This window comes from Tiliqua scincoides, chromosome 2 (assembly GCF_035046505.1).
Source record: "Tiliqua scincoides isolate rTilSci1 chromosome 2, rTilSci1.hap2, whole genome shotgun sequence".
Lineage (NCBI taxonomy): Eukaryota > Metazoa > Chordata > Lepidosauria > Squamata > Scincidae > Tiliqua > Tiliqua scincoides.
The window spans coordinates 247,920,668-247,938,573 of NC_089822.1; the positions used below are offsets into that span (position 1 = coordinate 247,920,668).

Here is a 17,906-nt window from a genome sequence, read left to right on the forward strand (position 1 = left end):
ACCATACAAAAATTTCTGGGCAGAGAGGTCCTCACCTGCGGCAGGGACGCCTCAACCTTGGCTCAGTTTGCAGTTTGAATGCAAATGAGTTGTTTGCCGCTCTAAGAGCAGAGCAGAATCCTGAGAGAGACCGATAAGGGGGAGGGAGAGGGGCGCCCATGCAGTGCAGATGCTAGAGAGGTGCCCCTTCTCTCCTTTGTCCCTCTGTTAGTGATTCCTGCTAGAGAACCATGTCTATACTCACAGTAGAGAAGGAAAGAGGTTGGTTCAATTACTGCAGACCGTTTTTTAAAAATGGATTTTTCACATTTTTATTTACAATACTTTCCTCCAAGGAGCTCAGAGCGATGTGCATGTCTCCTTCCCTCCTTTTTGTCCTCACACCAACCCTGTGAGGTAGGTAAGGCTGAGAGATTCTCAAGGTCACCCAGGAAGCTTCATGGCTAAGCAGGGGTTTGAACCTGGATTGTCTCTAGTCAGCAATCCTGGGAAAGATATCCCTGGCATGATGGGCATTTACCATTCCATTAGGGAACTTTCCTTTCCCATTGCTAATCTCCCCCAACTGAGCTCCAGTCTGCCGTGCCTCCCCAGAAATCCGGGGGGCAATGGCTGCTGGAGTGACAGGCCAGAACTCAGTTTGGGGGAGATCAGCGCTGGGACACGATGGCTCCCCCATGGAATGGTGTCATTCATGCGGGGGAGGGGAAAGGCAGGGCATTGGATGCGGCCCGCAGGATAGGGTCTGGTGGTTGGCAACCTTCAGTCTCGAAAGACTATGGTATAAGCCTACAGCACCCGGTATTCCCGGGCGGTCTCCCATCCAAGTACTAACCAGGCCTGACCCTGCTTAGCTTCCAAGATCAGACGAGATCGGGCAGATCTAGGTCTAAGTCCAATACCACAACCATTACACCATCCTGGCTCTCTAATACATTCATTTTTATATATATTGAGTACCCCAAGTCTATCTTTGTTCATTATCACGCGTAAACAGTATCTGTTTAGAGAAAGGGGCATAATTGAGTTGTAGAGCACATACTGACACATAAGAAACTGCCTTTTACTGAATCAAGTCATGCGTCCATCTAGGTCAAGTTTGTCTACACTGCCTGGCAGAGGCTCCCCAGTGTTTCAGATGGGAGTCTTCCCTAGTCCTTACACTATGATGCCAGGGACTGAACCTGCAAGGACCTTCTGTATGCAAAAAAGGGTCTGCGCCACTGAATGACAGCATTCCCCCAGGCTTAGCATGTATATTCCATCTCTGGCAACTCAAGTAGCAGGGTGGGGAATAACTTCTGCCTGAGACCCTAGGGGCTGCTGCAGGGGGCTGAATGGTCTTTTGTTCGACTTGATTAAGTTATGTAGCATAGTGGGTGAGAGAATCAGCTATGGATCAGGAACAACCTAGCTGGTGTCTCGCCTCTGCTGTGAACTCGCCTGGTGGCCTTGGGCAGGCCAGTCCTTCGCAGCTGCAAGGTGGGACGCAGCAGGATGCACCGGGACACAAGATGTGTCTGTTGTTTTGTGTGCTCCCTGGGGCATTTGGTGGGCCGCTGTGAGATACAGGAACCTAGACTAGATGGACCTTTGGCCTGATCCACCAGGGCTCTTCTTATGTTCTTTTGCCCCCCTCTTCTTATGTTTTATGTGGGGATAGCAATCACGTTCACTTACCTTACAGAGTCGCTGTAAGGGCTGCAAGGAGAAGGTCCAGGTGAAGCTTTCTGAATGCGGGAAAGCTTACTATTCTCAAGCTGTATGATGAGATAAGGAACGTATTGCAAATTGCACTTGGGGCAAAGCTGCAAAAAGCAACTGGCAGGAATGTTTTGGGGAGAATCCTTGAAGGCGATTGGAAGTTGCCCTGTGAGACTTCTCCCAGTGTGATGCCCTTGGCCCTCTCCAGCTCGCGATCAATTTCTCACAGAGCCTTGTGCCCAGAACAAGTTGCCAACTCTTGACTCTCATAGAAGTATTGACCCTGTAGTCTGATGGTTTTCTCCAGGATTTGCTCTAGGTTCATTTTCAGTAGTGAGTATCTGCACATTTTGGCTCGGCTTAGGATCCCTCTGTTATTTGTGGCTGTCACCACCTCTCCTGAGTTCCCTGCTTGTCCCAGGGGAGCGAAAAGCAGCAGCAAATGTCATGCTGTTTCCCTGCAAAGGAAGGGAAAGCACTTGCTTTGAACAACAGGTTGGGAGAAACCTTCCCCCCCCCCATGCCTGTCCACCACCTCCCCTGGTCCACCACCCAGCCTTCCTTTGAGCAAGAAGATGGGGGTCATGGCTCAGCTTCTCTTCCAAGGCTGCTGCTGAGTATCATTGTTGTGGAGCTGGAGGAGAAGGTAGGGGCCACAGTGTTGTTGAAAGCTGTCCTTCCAGGAGGTCTGTGGAGAAGATGATCACCCCTTCTTACTTCTCCTCTTGCTGACTTCTGCTAAACAGGCTGGTGTATGCCTGACCACCACTGGCTCCCACCATGCTGGCCAGCTTTGAAGCAATGGTGGTGGGAGAGAAGGAGGTACAGCTTGCATGGCAGCTGTGTGTGTGTGTTAGCATATCCTCCAAAATATATGGGCGGGCAGGCAGGCAGAACTGGGCTGCTTCAGGCAATGATCAAGCCTTGGCTGGGCCTGAGAGAGAGAGAGAGAGTTTATATAGAATTCCCTCTTTGAACCCAATAGGTTGAAGAAAAAGTCTTAATTAACTGAATCTCTTGGTCCCTGCGATATACATCTTTTTCAGACTTTCTAGCTGATTATTGGACCACCTCCCCCAAGGTGCGTTTTGAATTTTAAATCTAAGGCTCATAATTATAGCTGCTGACTCTACGAAGACTTGCACAAGCTCTTCAAACAGACTTGATGCATCTTCTGAAATGTAAGATATGGTAGAAATGCATTAATGGTTTGCTACAGAGGAGAACTTCTGACAGACACACTGGGGGGGGCCATTAAAGGCAGGCTGCAGATAAAACTGACATTCCAATTTGATTGGGGATTCTTGGTTCTAATAGAAAAGATTAGGCAAATTAATGGAGGGGCAGGTTTATCTCTGGATGCTAGTAGTTCTACCTAGGAATAGAACCTGCATGTTCAGAGGTAGCGTATCTGACAGTGGGAAGGGATGGCTGTTGTGCTTTTGTGAGCCTCCTGGAAGTGTTTGCCTGGCCACAAGTGTAGGAATGAGTTCTGGACTAGAATTAATTTTTGACCAAAGCTTGCAAAGGCAACGTTTACATCCTTAGTGAAGATTTAGAGAACATAAGAACAGCCCCACTGGATCAGGCCATAGGCCCATCTAGTCCAGCTTCCTGTATCTCACAGCGGCCCACCAAATGCCCCAGGGAGCACACCAGACAACAAGAGACCTCATCCTGGTGCCCTTCCTTGCATCTGGCATTCTGACTTAACCCATTTCTAAAATCAGGAGGTTGCGCATACACATCATGGCTTGTACCCTGTAATGGATTTTTCCTCCAGAAACTTGTCCAATCCCCTTTTAAAGGCGTCTAGGCTAGACGCCAGCACCACATCCTGTGGCAAGGAGTTCCACAGACCGACCACGCGCTGAGTAAAGAAATATTTTCTTTTGTCTGTCCAACCCGCCCAACACTCAATTTTAGTGGATGTCCCCTGGTTCTGGTATTATGTGAGAGTGTAAAGAGCATCTCCCTATCCACTCTGTCCATCCCCTGCATAATTTTATATGTCTCAGTCATGTCCCCCCTGAGGCGCCTCTTTTCTAGGCTGAAGAGGCCCAAACGCCATAGCCTTTCCTCATAAGGAAGGTGCCCCAGCCCCGTAATCATCTTAGTCGCTCTCTTTTGCACCTTTTCCATTTCCACTATGTCTTTTTTGAGATGCGGCGACCAGAACTGGACACAATACTCCAGGTGTGGCCTTACCATCGATTTGTACAACGGCATTATAATACTAGCCGTTTTGTTCTCAATACCCTTCCTAATGATCCCAAGCATAGAATTGGCCTTCTTCACTGCCGCCGCACATTGGGTCGACACTTTCATCGACCTGTCCACCACCACCCCAAGATCTCTCTCCTGATCTGTCACAGACAGCTCAGAACCCATCAGCCTATATCTAAAGTTTTGATTTTTTTGCCCCAATGTGCATGACTTGAGAGAGAGAGAGAAAGGGAAAGGGATAGGGAGAGCTGCAAGTTAACTGTGAGGCACCTGCGCATGCCCAATCTCCTCTGATCTTGGAAGCTAAGCAGGGTCAGGCCTAGTTAGTACTTGGATGGGAGACCGCCTGGGAATACCAGGTGCTGTAGGCTTATACCATAGTCTTTCAAGACTGAAGGTTGCCAACCAACCAACCTTTGTTTTGAAGGGCTCTTTGGGGAAGTGAGACAGAAAAGTGAGTCTGCTCCTTTGTTGGGAGTGCCTCCTCTTTGCCTCAATTTACGCTCTACTAGTACGCTTGTAAATAAAGCAAGCAGTACAGCTAAAGTCACCAGGGCTTTCTAATCCAAAGAACCTACTAGTGCTGCTTTTGGAACATCTCATCAAATGAATGGTTGGGCCCAGCCTTTCAAGGGGCTCTCTCTTTCTCTCTCTCTCTTTCAGTGTCAGCCTGCAAACCACAAACACAGCAGTTTGCTCTCAAGTGTATAGTAGCAGTGGGTGGAGGGCCCTTAGAATTGGGACTGTGATGCTCAGGGAGGACATTTAACCCTTTTGTCTCTTCAGCTGTGTCCTGATGAAAATGCTTCTTCCTCCAAGCGGCCGTGTGCTCTGGGAGAGAAGCAAAAAGGTGACAATCGCTCCAGTAGCAATTGGATATTTGTCAAGCAAAGGGTTAAAATCCCCCCTGCACACTGTGGTCCCAGTCCTAACTGGGCCTCCCATCATTGACAGTTTCACAGAATACACAAGGACAAACTACATGATTAGTAACTTGTTTCAAGAAAGCTACAGACATGGCAAACCCCTGCGTATGAGATGCTGACCACTGATGGAAACAGGATGCTAGACTAGATGAATCTTTTCAGGTGGAGCAATCCAGAAGGGGTCTTTTTGTGACTTGCTTTGCTTTACAGGAAATCTTTGCAGAAGGGCAGAGAATTAGGAACTCTTGCATGAATGAAGGGGTGATGGGAAGATTATGCCATAGTCTCTGAGCAAAATCTTCCTCAAGGGCCAACTTCTTCTCCACAAGCCTGATTCACCAGTCTCATAAGAAGCATCCCTTAACATTTATTGTTATATTATTAGTATGTCCTACATATTATTTCTCTGAGGTCCAAAATCTGCTACATACTGCACAGAAATAGCACAGAAGACCATCACTTTCCACAAACATACAGTCTAGATAAGGTAGACAACTGGAGGGGGTGGGAGCAGGAAGGAAGAGGAGGAGCTCATCATTTTACAGGTTGAACAGTAGGAATAGTTTTAGCCAATGAGAGTTTGTTTGTTTTTTTTTAAATCTGGCCAGTTCATGCATTAGGATTCAACCCCAGATCCCTGGTTCTGGAGGCTGATTTGTGGCCAACATGCTATCTTCCCTGGCTGGCAGTGATTTTTTTTTGTCACCCATATGCTCATTGAAGAAGTGGGAGATGGAGCTGGGGCATGCAGGCACAGTGATCTTCGATCTCCATCCATCCCTTCCCTCTCCTGGGCCCAGCGACTGCTTCCCTCCCTGCTACCTATGCCAAAGGCAGCCAAGAGTTCCACATCACTTCTGTTCTGTGTGTGCAAATGTCGCTTGTTCCTGCAGGGAACTGGGAAAGTGTTTTTCAGGACACTGCACTTGGTGCAGCCAGTCAGGGAGCATAGATCTCTCTCTCTCTCTCTCTCTCTCTCTCTCTCTGCCTGTCCCCTCCCCAAGCTGAGAACCCAGCTTGAGAAGAAACTGAAAACAGGCTGAAAGTGGTGCACATTGGGAAGACTAATCCCAGTTATGCTTTGACAAAACGAGATTCTAAATTTGAGAGAGCATTTACAGTCATTTGTGCTCCATGATTTGATAACAGCTCTGGGTGTTGAGTCATCAAAAAGTCAAGCCAAAGGTGTGAGGAGCTGTACAAAAAAAATATCACGACACCTCATCAAGTGAAGTCACAGGATCAGTTAAAAAAAAATACCTTTGTCAGAACCGACCAAAATTCCCAGTGCAGTATGTGAGCTTTCTCTCTGAAGTGGAGAGAAGTTTGCACATTAAGCCAACAATAATTTCTTTGCTGTGCATTGCTGCCTGGACTTGGAGCCCAGATCTACCTGCTGGGTAGACCTGGGCTCCTATTCTGGCCCTGTGGAGCTGCTGCTTCTGGGCAGGTGGACCTGGGCTCCTGGTTGATCTTTGGCCTCCATGACCAAGGTTTGCTGGCTGGGTAGACCTGGGTTCCCATTTCAACTGTCCTCTGGAATAGCATCTTCCAGGAGGATGGACCTGGGCTCCTCGTAGTGCTTGTGCTGTTCCATATCCCAGCGGGCACCCTTCCCTGCTGGCATGACAATTTGGGGGGGGGCAGATACCCGTGGCCCCTCCCTTGGATTTGCCCCTGGCATACAGCAGGTTCCATAGCCAGGTCTCTGGCATCTGTTTTGATAGCAGTTATTGGGCAAGACCCCTGCTTGAAAGCTTCTGCTAGTCAGTGTAGACAGCACCAGATTAGACAAACAGCACAATCCTATACATATTTACACAGAGATAATTCTGTGTCATCTGGGCTTGTTCCCAGGAAAGTGTGTATAAGATTGCAGCCTAATTGACTAGTAAAGCAGCTTCATACCTTCTTTTGAATTGCACAGAGGCTGGGCACTGGATTATCTTTTTAAAAAGTTTCTTATGCAAGCTTAACATTCCGTGCACAAGCTGAGCCCAGGAGAGTAAAGCCTTAGGCTGAGACACTCTCATTCCCCCTCCTTCATGTGTTGGACTGCTGTGGTTTATTCTCATCACAGTTAGTTCACAAACCAGGATCAAACTGTAGTGTCAGAAACAGGTTTGTAGTTGGAATATACCAGTTTCCCTGACTACAGAGGTAACAGGAAACTATGGTTTCTTCTCAACCAAATGCAGATGCTTGCAGTTGTGGGGAAGAAAGCATGTTCCCAAAACTCAGCTCACCACAAGTACATAACACTAAACCATGGTTTAGTATTGTGTCTACACTCAGTCTTGTGGAACCCCTGGATGACAGACATCCAACAAACATCTCACTACATTTCCATTCCAGGATAGATTCACCAGTTGAATTTTTGCACACCGAGTAGCTTTTTCAGGGTAAAAGGGTGACAATCGACATGCATGTAATGACTGGGGCCAAGTTGGGGGGGGGGGGAGGATATTTTGATAGTGTATTTCTTGTTACACTGATGTCTTGAACATTTGTAATCTGGTTGTTTTTATAAATCCTGGAGCCATCCATATCCAGCCTGATATGCAGGTTCACTGAAAGGTTTCTAATGTTCTGCCACAGGATAGCCCTAGTGCACACAAGTTGGAACAGGAGGGCTCTATATAAGCGCCTCTCTGGATAAGCCCAGAGATTGATACTATGGCTCAGCTGAGCTGTACATAATACGATTAGGAGATGAACTCGAGCAGTTCCCAACAAGATCAGCACCTGCAGGGAGGTGGAAGAGGGAAGGACTGAAGCCGACTCTACTGCTTGGGGTAATCGACTGGGTCGTGTCAGTTCACAAGCTCAGATTTCCTTGCAGAAATTAGAACATAAAGGACATATTAGAATGCAGATGTGCATTTATTTATTTAGCAAATTTTGTAAAGGTTTTGCTTTAAAGTGTAACATACTGAATCTTCCAAGTAAAAATTTTGCATTTTTTTACTGTCTTGAAATTTATCAACAGGACACAAGATTTACTGATTATATTTTTGCCTCCAAATGACTGAGTTTGTGTCATAACTCAGTATCATAACTTTGGTCCATAACTCAGCATCAGAGCACATGTTTTTAATGCAGAAGATCTGAGTTTGTTGGCTGGCATCTCCAGATAAAGGATCAAGCCCCAGGTGGTGGGAATGAGCACTTTTTTTCTTTTTTTTTTGCCTGAGAGCTGGGAGAGCCACTGATTAGACCAGATAGTTCTGGGTTAGATGGAGCAATGTACCATTTGCAGGGTCAGTGCTGGTGCCAGGTTGTTAGGGTCCTGGGGCAAAACCCTGCAATGGGCCCCCATGGTTCCTCCTACTCATCCCCTAAGAACATAAGAACAGCCCCACTGGATCAGGCCATGGGCCCATCTAGTCCAGCTTCCTGTATCTCACAGCAGCCCACCAAATGCCCCAGGGAGCACACCAGATACCCCAGGGAGCACACCAGATACCCTGACTGTGCTTTGGGGGCTGTGTAGTACTAAGGCTTCAGGGCCTGGCCCAGCCAAGTAGCCATGGACACTCAGACAGTGTCCAATTCCTGACCCCAGCCTTGCTCAGGCTCAAACTACACCATGACAAGCTTTAAAGGGGGATTGGGCAGATTCATAGAGGAAAAGTCCCTCACAGGTTACAAGCCAGGATGACTACATGCAACTCTGGGTTTTAGAGGTCACCCATCTCAGAATGCCAGGTGCAAGGGAGTGGCAACAGGATATGGGTATCTTGTTATCTTGAGTGCTCCCTAAAGCATCTGGTGGGCCACTGTGAGATGCAGGAAACTTGACTATTTAGGCCCTTGGCCTGATCCAGAAGGGTTCTTTTTAAGTTCTAATCCAGGGGTTTCCACATCTGGCCCACAGCAAGCCTCTGTCCGGCCCGCAGCCAGCCTCTTGTCCCCTGAAAGCCCCTGGCCCACTTCGCCAAACATGACTGGAATTATGCTCTGTTTGCATCTGGAGGGTGTTCTAAGGGCCAGAGAGGTTGAATGAATGAGCCCATTCATTCATTTATTCACAGATCTCAGTTCCATCTCTAATTTATTTATATAAATTTAATATTTTTTTTTTTCTGGCCCTCAAAACTGTGCCAGATATTTGATGCGGCCCTCTGGCCAAAAAGTTTGGAGACCCCTGTTCTAATCTAATCTAAGCACGCCAGTGTATCACCTTATTTCATTTAAAAACCAGCCAACCAGTGTGAAGGGAAGAAATCTGGATCAAGACCACATGGGATCAGCCTGTTGTTCCCACCATGGTCCTAATCTGGGTGGGGGAAAGAAGCTGCTATCTACCTCCAAGAGAAAAAATGTGCCCTGGAGAGAAGCTACGACTGGCGTTGGTGCCACTGTTTGGCTGACGTGCTGTGGCCTGGTCTGCGCTATTCTTGTTTACTCTCAAGTAATATTTAAATAAGAGGGGGTTGAGAGCAATCTGCTCTGAAGGGATGGCATACCAGGGAGGAAGAGACATGTGCATGGACAGATCCCTCACCCACACTGGCTCCTTCTGGTTTTTAAACCAGCCTCCACCCAGGAAGGGAGCCATCTGTATAGTATTATGCCTACGAATCTCTGATGCCATCATGTTCAGGGTGGTCTACATTCTCCTCCTCCTCAGCATCAGAAAGAAATCCTGTCTCCTCCTCATATTCTACCACTTGCTGTTACTGTCTGTACCCCGCCCCCCAGCTCACAGAAGATCCAAGCAGAAAAGATATCAAAAGCTGACTGTCAGCTTGTCTCGCCCGCCTCTGCCCCATTCTCCTTGGCAGAGGTGTTTGAAAAGAGATTGCCCTCCCCTCGCACTGTGTTGTACCTGAGTGCATATATAAGCATCTGCTGCAAGGTAAGCGTATCTGGGATGACTCACACACCTGTCTGGTTCAAACTAATGAGCACTTTTCCCCCCCTAATGCAGTTTTAATATGCCCTCAGCCAGCCCTGTTCCTCCCTTCTCATTCAGGTCAGGCAAGGATTCCACAGCTGAGGATGCGGGGCCAAAGGGATCCACAGAGCTGAGGCTTTGCATTAGATCAATGTATAGTACGCAACCTGGTATAAGTCAGGAGGCAGCAATCTTGTGAGGGATCGACATACTACAGGCTTCTCTCTCCCTGAGTTTGCCTAACAGCTAAAGATGAGCTAGAGCCATTCAAGGCATCAATCAAGTACCTTGATTATTAATGGATGAAAAGGAGCTTTTGGGGGGGGGGGGGGTTTGCCAGGCAAGGCCTCCAGCAATTGATTCATAGATCTGAAAGGAACAAGCAGACTATCTAGTTAAAAATCACTCTCCAAATGGAGCCTAGTGGCAAGCTCTTGTATCCCCAAAGCATCTTCCATGGCCGCCTGGCCAACCTCTGAAAATCTCCAAGGCAAGACTTAAAGGGGCCAGAGCTCAGTCTTGTATCTGTATAATAAGATTAGAGTGTCCCTGAGCACACACAGCATGCATTTTCTTCACATAATACAACTTCTTCGCACCTTAGCTTTGAATGTTCAAAATTGCTTTGTGTGTATTACGGTGTGGCAAACCCTCACAACAATCCTGAAAAGTAGGTCAGCCTGAATGGCCCTATACTGCAGGTAGGAATGAAACCAAGGAAGTGTGGCTTAAAGCCATCTCATATATAGATGGCTGCAAGCCGTCATAGCCATCTAGCAAATTCCTGATTTCAAGCAGCAGTGCCCTGCTTTGTGGCTCCATCTCCTAGCCTCTAAACAGCACACAACTGAAAATAGGCAGCAGAGCTTCTAAGGCAGACAGGTGTGTCTGGGTTCAGCTCCGGCATCTCTGCAACTCAGTAGCAATTCGGAAAAGGAAAATCTACACACTCCCTGGGCAGTTTATTCCAGATTTATCGTTCAGAATGGTTCTATTTTCACTTAACATTTAACCTTCCTCCCTATAGTTAACAACTACTACTTCTTGGTCTAGTCCCAGCAGATACCACAACTTCCCCCATAGCCCTTTTGACATCCTTTTTGAGACTGCAAAACAGTCAGTGTGTATAAACTGGGCACACCTTTCCACAACAGATTTTGCTACAGGAAGGATTTTGTACGTATTCCACACTGAATGCAGCACCCCAAGAACTTCTGCTCCATAATTAAAAGGACAAGTTTCTAGTCCTTGTGGGAACAGAGATAAAACTTGGAAAACGTGTGAATGTGGGGGTAGGAGCAGGATTTTCAAAGGTTGGGGGTGGGGACTGAAGTGCTTCACAAAGCTCTTTGCCTCTCCTCACAACTCTAACATGAGCAGTAGAGAGAGACACTCCCACACAAACACTGAGAAATGCATTTACCTTGCATGATCTGGGCGTGCTCTACGTGAGGCTTTTTTGCTGTATAGGAAAATGACTACCCAATGTATATATGACTTGTTGCCAATCCAGCTGATGCACATGGTCAGACGTGACTTTTCTGTGTTTTCCTCGCCTCTTTCCCATGTTCTCAGAGTTGTGACATCTTTTTTTTTTCAAGTTGTGCTATTGCAGCAGGAGATCCTCACGTGTAATGAACTGATGCCAAGGTACAATTACCAGGAGATTGGGGTCCCCCGGGTTGAGAACCTGCAAGTGACCATGGCCTGCCTTTTATAACTTATTCTCACCATTTTTTTCCCCAGCACCCACCTGGTTCTGCAACTAAGCAAGAGTTCAGCACCTGGCCAGCCCTAAGAGGTGACTGTGTTTAAGTTGCAGACATTGTCTCTTTGTAGTGCAGAATTGGGGTACTTTAAGCACTGCTTTAGGCTCAGTTCACCCCCAAATCTATACAGTACTGTAGCACTGCTAAGATCCTTTCTTGCCACTGTAGCTCACCTAACTCTTTTGTAGCCTGCACAATGGATCAAGTGATCTCAGCCGTGTTAACTGCAACCCTTCCCTGTTTCTTTCTGTCCAGCTCTCTGCCTGGTGCTGGGTTGCATGATATTCCCAGATGGCTGGGATTCAGAGACCGTCAGGGACATGTGTGGGGAGAAGACGGGGAAGTACTCGCTGGGTGACTGCTCTGTGCGCTGGGCCTACATCCTAGCCATCATCGGCATCTTGAACGCCCTTATTCTCTCCTTCCTGGCCTTCGTTCTCGGCAACCGGCAGAATGACCTTCTTCACGAGGAGCTCAAAACAGAGAACAAAGGTGAGTGCTGCCCACTTTGTCCTGAGGCACAACAGACACTCAGACTCTGCACCCCACATGCCACAAAGTGGCCATCAGTAATCCACTATGGATTGTGTGGGGAAAGACACACACCTCTGGATCCATTTTAAGTTTTCGACAATCCATGCTTTGATATGGGGAAAATCTGTAACATAACATGGATACACACTCACATTTAATGCAACATTGGGCAGCTTTCCAAAAACCTGGAAATCATACCTTTGATCTGAGAAGGCAAACTACAAGTTTCTAGCCCTCATGCAACATTATCTCAGAGAGTCTAGAAACTTTATGTTTCTAGATCATGTATATCCCATCTTGCCGTCTCCAACCTGGGAGTGCTCAAGTTCAAACAGTAGAAATAATAGTAAAGTGCAGACCACAAACACTGAACCGGAAAACAAAAAGCAGAATTAAAAACTACCGAGCCAGCTCTAAAAATAAAGTAATCCTTATTCAGAAATTAAAAACTTGCCTGAAAAGAAAAGTCTTCAAATGGTGATGGAATACTGACAATGTGAAGGATCGTTGAATTACTTTGGGCATGAAATTGCACATGCTGAGCACCCCTAGAAAGTGCTCTAGGGCAGTGGTTCCCAAACTTTTTAGAGGACCAAGGGCAGCCATTTTCAACCACTGTGCCGTGGCACACTGGTGTGCCGCGAATGGTCCTCAGGTGTGTCGTGGGAATTTGGGAGAGCGGCATTTATTAATAGGGCCATTGGGAGATGTGAGTCCCCCATTGACAGCACAGTGTGCCTTGTCAATTGTAAAAAAACGGATGGTGTGCATTGACCATTTTAGTGCTTTGCTAGTGTGCTATGAGATAAAAAAAATTGAAAATCACTGACCTAGGGGCTGGTGCCTGATTTATAAATGCCAAGAGGTGTGGCTAAAATAGTGATTGGGCAGCAGTGCTCCACCCCCCCCGGAGCAGCTTGATGTACATAAACCCCCCCCCCAAGTAGCAGCTTGATGTACATAATCTAATCTTCCCTGTCAGTTTCACAAACCACCAAAATTTGGGTCACAACATACTGGTGGGTCCAGGACCCACAGTTTGAGAACCACAACTCTAGAGAAAAGACCCTAGAAGGATTTTGGGTGGAACGTGCCTTCCCATAGGCCACAGTTTGCCTCTCTTTGCGTATATCTATATATTACAGACAAATAACAAAAATTAGGTATTCTAGAGAATACCTGGGCATTGTATTCATTGGTGAATGTTCGCTCCTTATGTGAAAAAGTGTATGAGTTTTCAAGGCATGCCTGTGCATAGATAGCATTTCCAATTATAATGTAAATAAAAATGTTTCTGGCACACAAATGTATAGGGCACAGAGATGAAACACAATGCTTGGAAAATGCATTTACGCACAAAATCACACAACGCATTATAAAGGGTAGTGTGTTCAAAACCGGTAATACCTAAAATTGACAACATAAATGACAATCTCATCGCCAGTATTCACCCTTTACAACGTTCAAACCCACATACATCAGCAGTCCAAGAACACATTTGTAGATTTTAGTCCATGTCCACACATGCCACAGCCATTAATGTAGTAGAAAATACAGTGAAGTATTACATAGAATTACTCTGAAATAACACATCAGAGGTAATATCCGAGTTTCAACCTCCATTCGTCTTCAGGTTCTGCAATACAGATAAACAGTGCGATGAGAAATATGCCTAACTGGAGTGACACTGGGCCCCATTTTCTCCATCTAGCGGGATGCAAGACAATCTCAGTGCATATCAGACAATTATCCATAGTCACACTACCATTAGATAGCTATCATTGCTCTGGGGAAAGCTGCAGGTACGGCCTTAGGACAGATCACACACCTCTTTGGCACCATTCCGGCACATCCCTGTGACTCTTAAATCCCTCCCTCAGCCCTCTGTGACTGGAGCAGATTGTGTTGAAAGACCCAGGCCCCGCGGTCACATGCCCTTTGGGCTTCGGAGCTGAAAGATCAAGCCACATTATTCCTTTGCCTGTGCTTCTCCAGGCCATTCTGAGGCTTGGGTGGATGCCAGGAAAGCCCAAGGTGCCTAATTGGAAATGTAATTAATCAGAATAAATCTCTTGGCCTCCGGGTTTGGTCCATCTGTTTGAATTAAGAAAAGACAGTCTCGCCAGGAACCCGAGTGCTGGGGCAGCAAGTCGGTTTTGCTGAGAGGGAACCAAGAGCTGCTGCTGATGATGTTAGAGAAATATAAAGATTCTTTTTCCAGCCCATCCTGGACCCGAGGAATGTGCAACAGTCTCTCACCACACAGGCTGTATGTAGGCAAAAGTGCCTGCTGGGTTTTAGGCTATGAATCTGTAGTAAAGTGATAGCCCATGAAAATGAGATCTTTTCAGGACATCATCCAAACCCCAACCATTCTTTAGCATTTTGATAAACTCCCTTTAGTCCCTTTTCAAATGCAATATCCTAATAGCCAGTCTAAGGGTTGCCAACTTTTGAACCGCCCCCTGTAGTCATGCCTTTAACAGTAGACTGATGTACAGCAGAGGATCATGGTTATTTCTAGATGGTGCAAAGCTTCACTTGATAATGGCTGCAGGTGAAGCCCCTGTTAAAGGCACACAGTGTCATCCCCCCCCCCAAAAAAAAACTGAACTAAATTAAATTACTGGAAAAGTTTAATGAAAACATGCTACACTGGAATGGAAGGATATATTCCCCTCCCTTTACTTAAAGGCTAGGCACGCACTCCCCTACTGAATGGTAAAGAAAAGGAAGTTCTTGGCCCGCAAAGCATAACAACTATTCAATCCTCAATGCATGTTCTAAGACAGGGGTGCCCAAACCCCGGCCCGGGGGCCACTTGCGGCCCTCGAGGCCTCTCAATGCGGCCCTCAGGGAGTCCCCAGTCTCCAATGAGCCTCTGGCCCTCCGAAGATTTGTTGGAGCCCACACTGGCCCAATGCAACCACTCTCAGTGTGAGGGTGACTGTTTGACCTCTTGCATGAGCTGTGGGATGAGGGCTCCCTCCACTGCTTGTTGTTTCACATCTGTGATGCAGTAGCAGCAGCAAAGGAAAGGCCAGCCTTGCTTTGTGCAAGGCCTTTTATAGGCCTTGAGCTATTGCAAGACCTTCATTCATTCATATAAGTTCATCTTTAATATATTTATTTATGTAAACTTATGTAAATTTACTCAAATTTTAAATGTAAATTAATTATTTTCTTCCCCAGCCCCTGACACAGTGTCAGAGAGACGATGTGGCCCTCCTGCCAAAAACTTTGGACACCCCTGTTCTAATAAGTAAACCCCACTGAATTATTAATACCCGCTTTGGAATATCATGTATTGGGCTGAAAGTCACAGAGTGGGTAGGCCAAAGTTTTCAGCTGAGGACTTTCAGACCCAATTTGTGATTGAAAAAAGGTTCAGAACTCCTTACCCCCTTTGCAAATCATCTCCATTGCAGCATCTGCTTCAAGATGGCAATAGTGAGACTTGTGCCAACAACTGCCAGCTACCATTTTTCCCCCAGAGGTCCTCTGCAGGATGTTGTAGCATCCTGCAAAGGGTTTTTTTGTTTGTTTGTTTTGTTATAAAAGTGGTGGCCATCACAATCCTGATGGTGGTAGCCTCAGAACCTGAGGATATAGACAGGATTCTCTGGAGTGTGAGACCATCTCAACCCTTGTCCGGCATGGTTAATTAGATCTACCCGGGGGGGGGGAACTGGCCGAGTGGACAGGGAGGGTGGTGAATTCTTCTCTGAGGGAGGGAGTACTGCCACTGACCTTGAAGCAGGCAGTGGTTCACCCCCTCCTGAAGAAACCCTCCCTGGATCCTACTAACTTGAACAATTTCTGGCCAGTCTCTAATAATCCATTTCTGGGCAAGGTGATCGAACAGGTGGTGGCGTCCCAGCTCCAGAGGGTCTTGGATGAAGCTGATTATCTGGATCCTTCAGGCTGGGGTTTGGGACAGAGACTGCCTTGGTGGATGACCTGTGCCAGGGAATGAACAGGGGGAGAGTGTTCCTGTTAGTCCTGCTGGACCTCTCAGCAGCCTTTGACACCATCGACCATGATGGCCCTCTGGGTCAGTTGGCTGAGTTGGGGCTTGGAGGCACTGTCCTGCAGTGGTTCCACTCCTTCCTGGCTGACAGATCCCAGAAGGTGGTGCTTGGGGATGCTTGTTCAGCATCCTGGCCTCTTAGGTGTGGGATGCCACAAGGCTCCATTCTGTCCCCCTTGCTGTTTAACATCTACATGAAGCCACTGGGAGAGGTCATCCGGAGGTTTGAGGTAGGGTGCCGTCAATATGCTGATGACACCCAGTTCTTTCTTTCCTCCTGATTCCAAGGAGGCAGTCAAAGTTCTGGACCGCTGTCTGGAGGCTGTTGGGATCTGGATGTGAGCGAACAAGCTGAAATTGAATCCTGATAAGACAGAGGTCCAAGACTACCATCCTGCTCTGAATTGGGTTGCACTCCCTCTAAAGGAGCAGGTCCGCAGCTTGGGGGTGATCCTGAATCTGCAGCTGCTCCTGAATTCCCAGGTGGCGGCTGCGGCCAGGGGAGACTTTGCTCAGCTTCGGCTGATTCGCCAGCTGCGAGCATACCTGAGTCGTTCAGACCTGGCCATGGTGACCCATGCCCTAGTGACATCCAGATTAGACTACTGCAATGCACTCTACATGGGGCTGCCTCTGAAAGATGGTCCGGAAACTACAATTAGTGCCACCTATGTGGTTGCTGGAGCTTGTCGGTTCGACTTAGTTGGGCTGCTGCTTCGGCGGCTGCACTGGCTGCCAATTCGTTTCTAGGCTGAATTCAAAGTGCTAGTTTTAATTTTTAAAGCCCTATACGGCTTGGGTCCAGGATATTTGAGGAACCACCTCCTTCCATACAATCCGACCCGCCCTCTCAGGTCATCAGAGGGGGCCTTTCTGACTGTGCCGCCACCAGTGGAGGTGAGGGGGATGGCAGCAAGAAAGAGGGCCTTCTCGGAGGTGGCTCCCTGTCTATGGAACTCCCTCCCCCTGGAACTGAGAACAGCTCCCTCTTTAGAGTCCTTTTGGTGGGGGCTTAAGACCTTTTTATTTAAAGAAACCTTTTAATGCTGACACAAGGGTCCAAACTAGACCCCCCCCCCCCCCGGAAACTGGAGTTCAATCCTAATCTCCTCTTTTTATATTTTCAGCAGATTTTGTTGGCACTGCGGTAAGTTCTTTGTGTTAGTGTAACCTGGTTTGTGCAATCCCTGTCAGTAGGGACCCCTAGTCTAGTTCTGTCCTGTCCTTCTTCACATGTGTGTAGTGTGGGGGGGGGAGGGTATGCCATTGTTTTGTCAAGTCCTTTCTAGTAAGCATGTGTGTGTATGTACATGTCTCCTCAAATGTGTAGTGTAGTCTGTGGTCTCCCACCTGTCTCCTACAATGTGTAGTGTAATGTCTCCTTAAACCTGTGTCACCCTTGTCTGCCCCTCTTCTCTGTCTGGGGAAATGAACTTAGAAGTAGCCAAAATAGGAGACTGTGCAGCTGGTTCCCTTGGTTAGAAGATTGGCTAATATTCTCAGGCAGTGTTAATAACCTGAACCAGCCCATTGCCCATGGCTATAACTCACTCCTCCCATTTTTTTCCTTCTCAGCTATTCACCGTAGCTAGTCCAGGGCCTTCTGCATGTGTAGGAGCTGGACAAATCAGATGCAGCTATGCTCTCCTCCTAGCCATGTCTTTTCAAAGGCTACTGCATTGTCTATATCCACATAACATGGTTCTGAACTCCTTGTTTATAGCCTCCTCCTGCACATAAGGGAAGGTTCTTGAACCCCATGTTTCCACATCCTCCTTGGTTAGGATTCTCTAACCCACAGAATGTCAAGGCCATGC

General features: G+C 47.3%; 1 protein-coding gene across 1 annotated transcript in view; it reads left to right on the top strand.

The window, feature by feature from the left end:
- Nucleotides 1-17,254, top strand: part of LHFPL4 (LHFPL tetraspan subfamily member 4) — a 60,083-nt gene extending 42,829 nt beyond the window's left edge. The window contains exons 3-4 of the mRNA XM_066613005.1: nt 11,781-12,017; nt 17,220-17,254. Of these exons, the coding sequence (XP_066469102.1) occupies nt 11,781-12,017; nt 17,220-17,254 (272 nt within the window). The remainder of the gene's footprint in view (nt 1-11,780; nt 12,018-17,219) is intronic.
- Nucleotides 17,255-17,906: the final 652 nt, after the last annotated feature.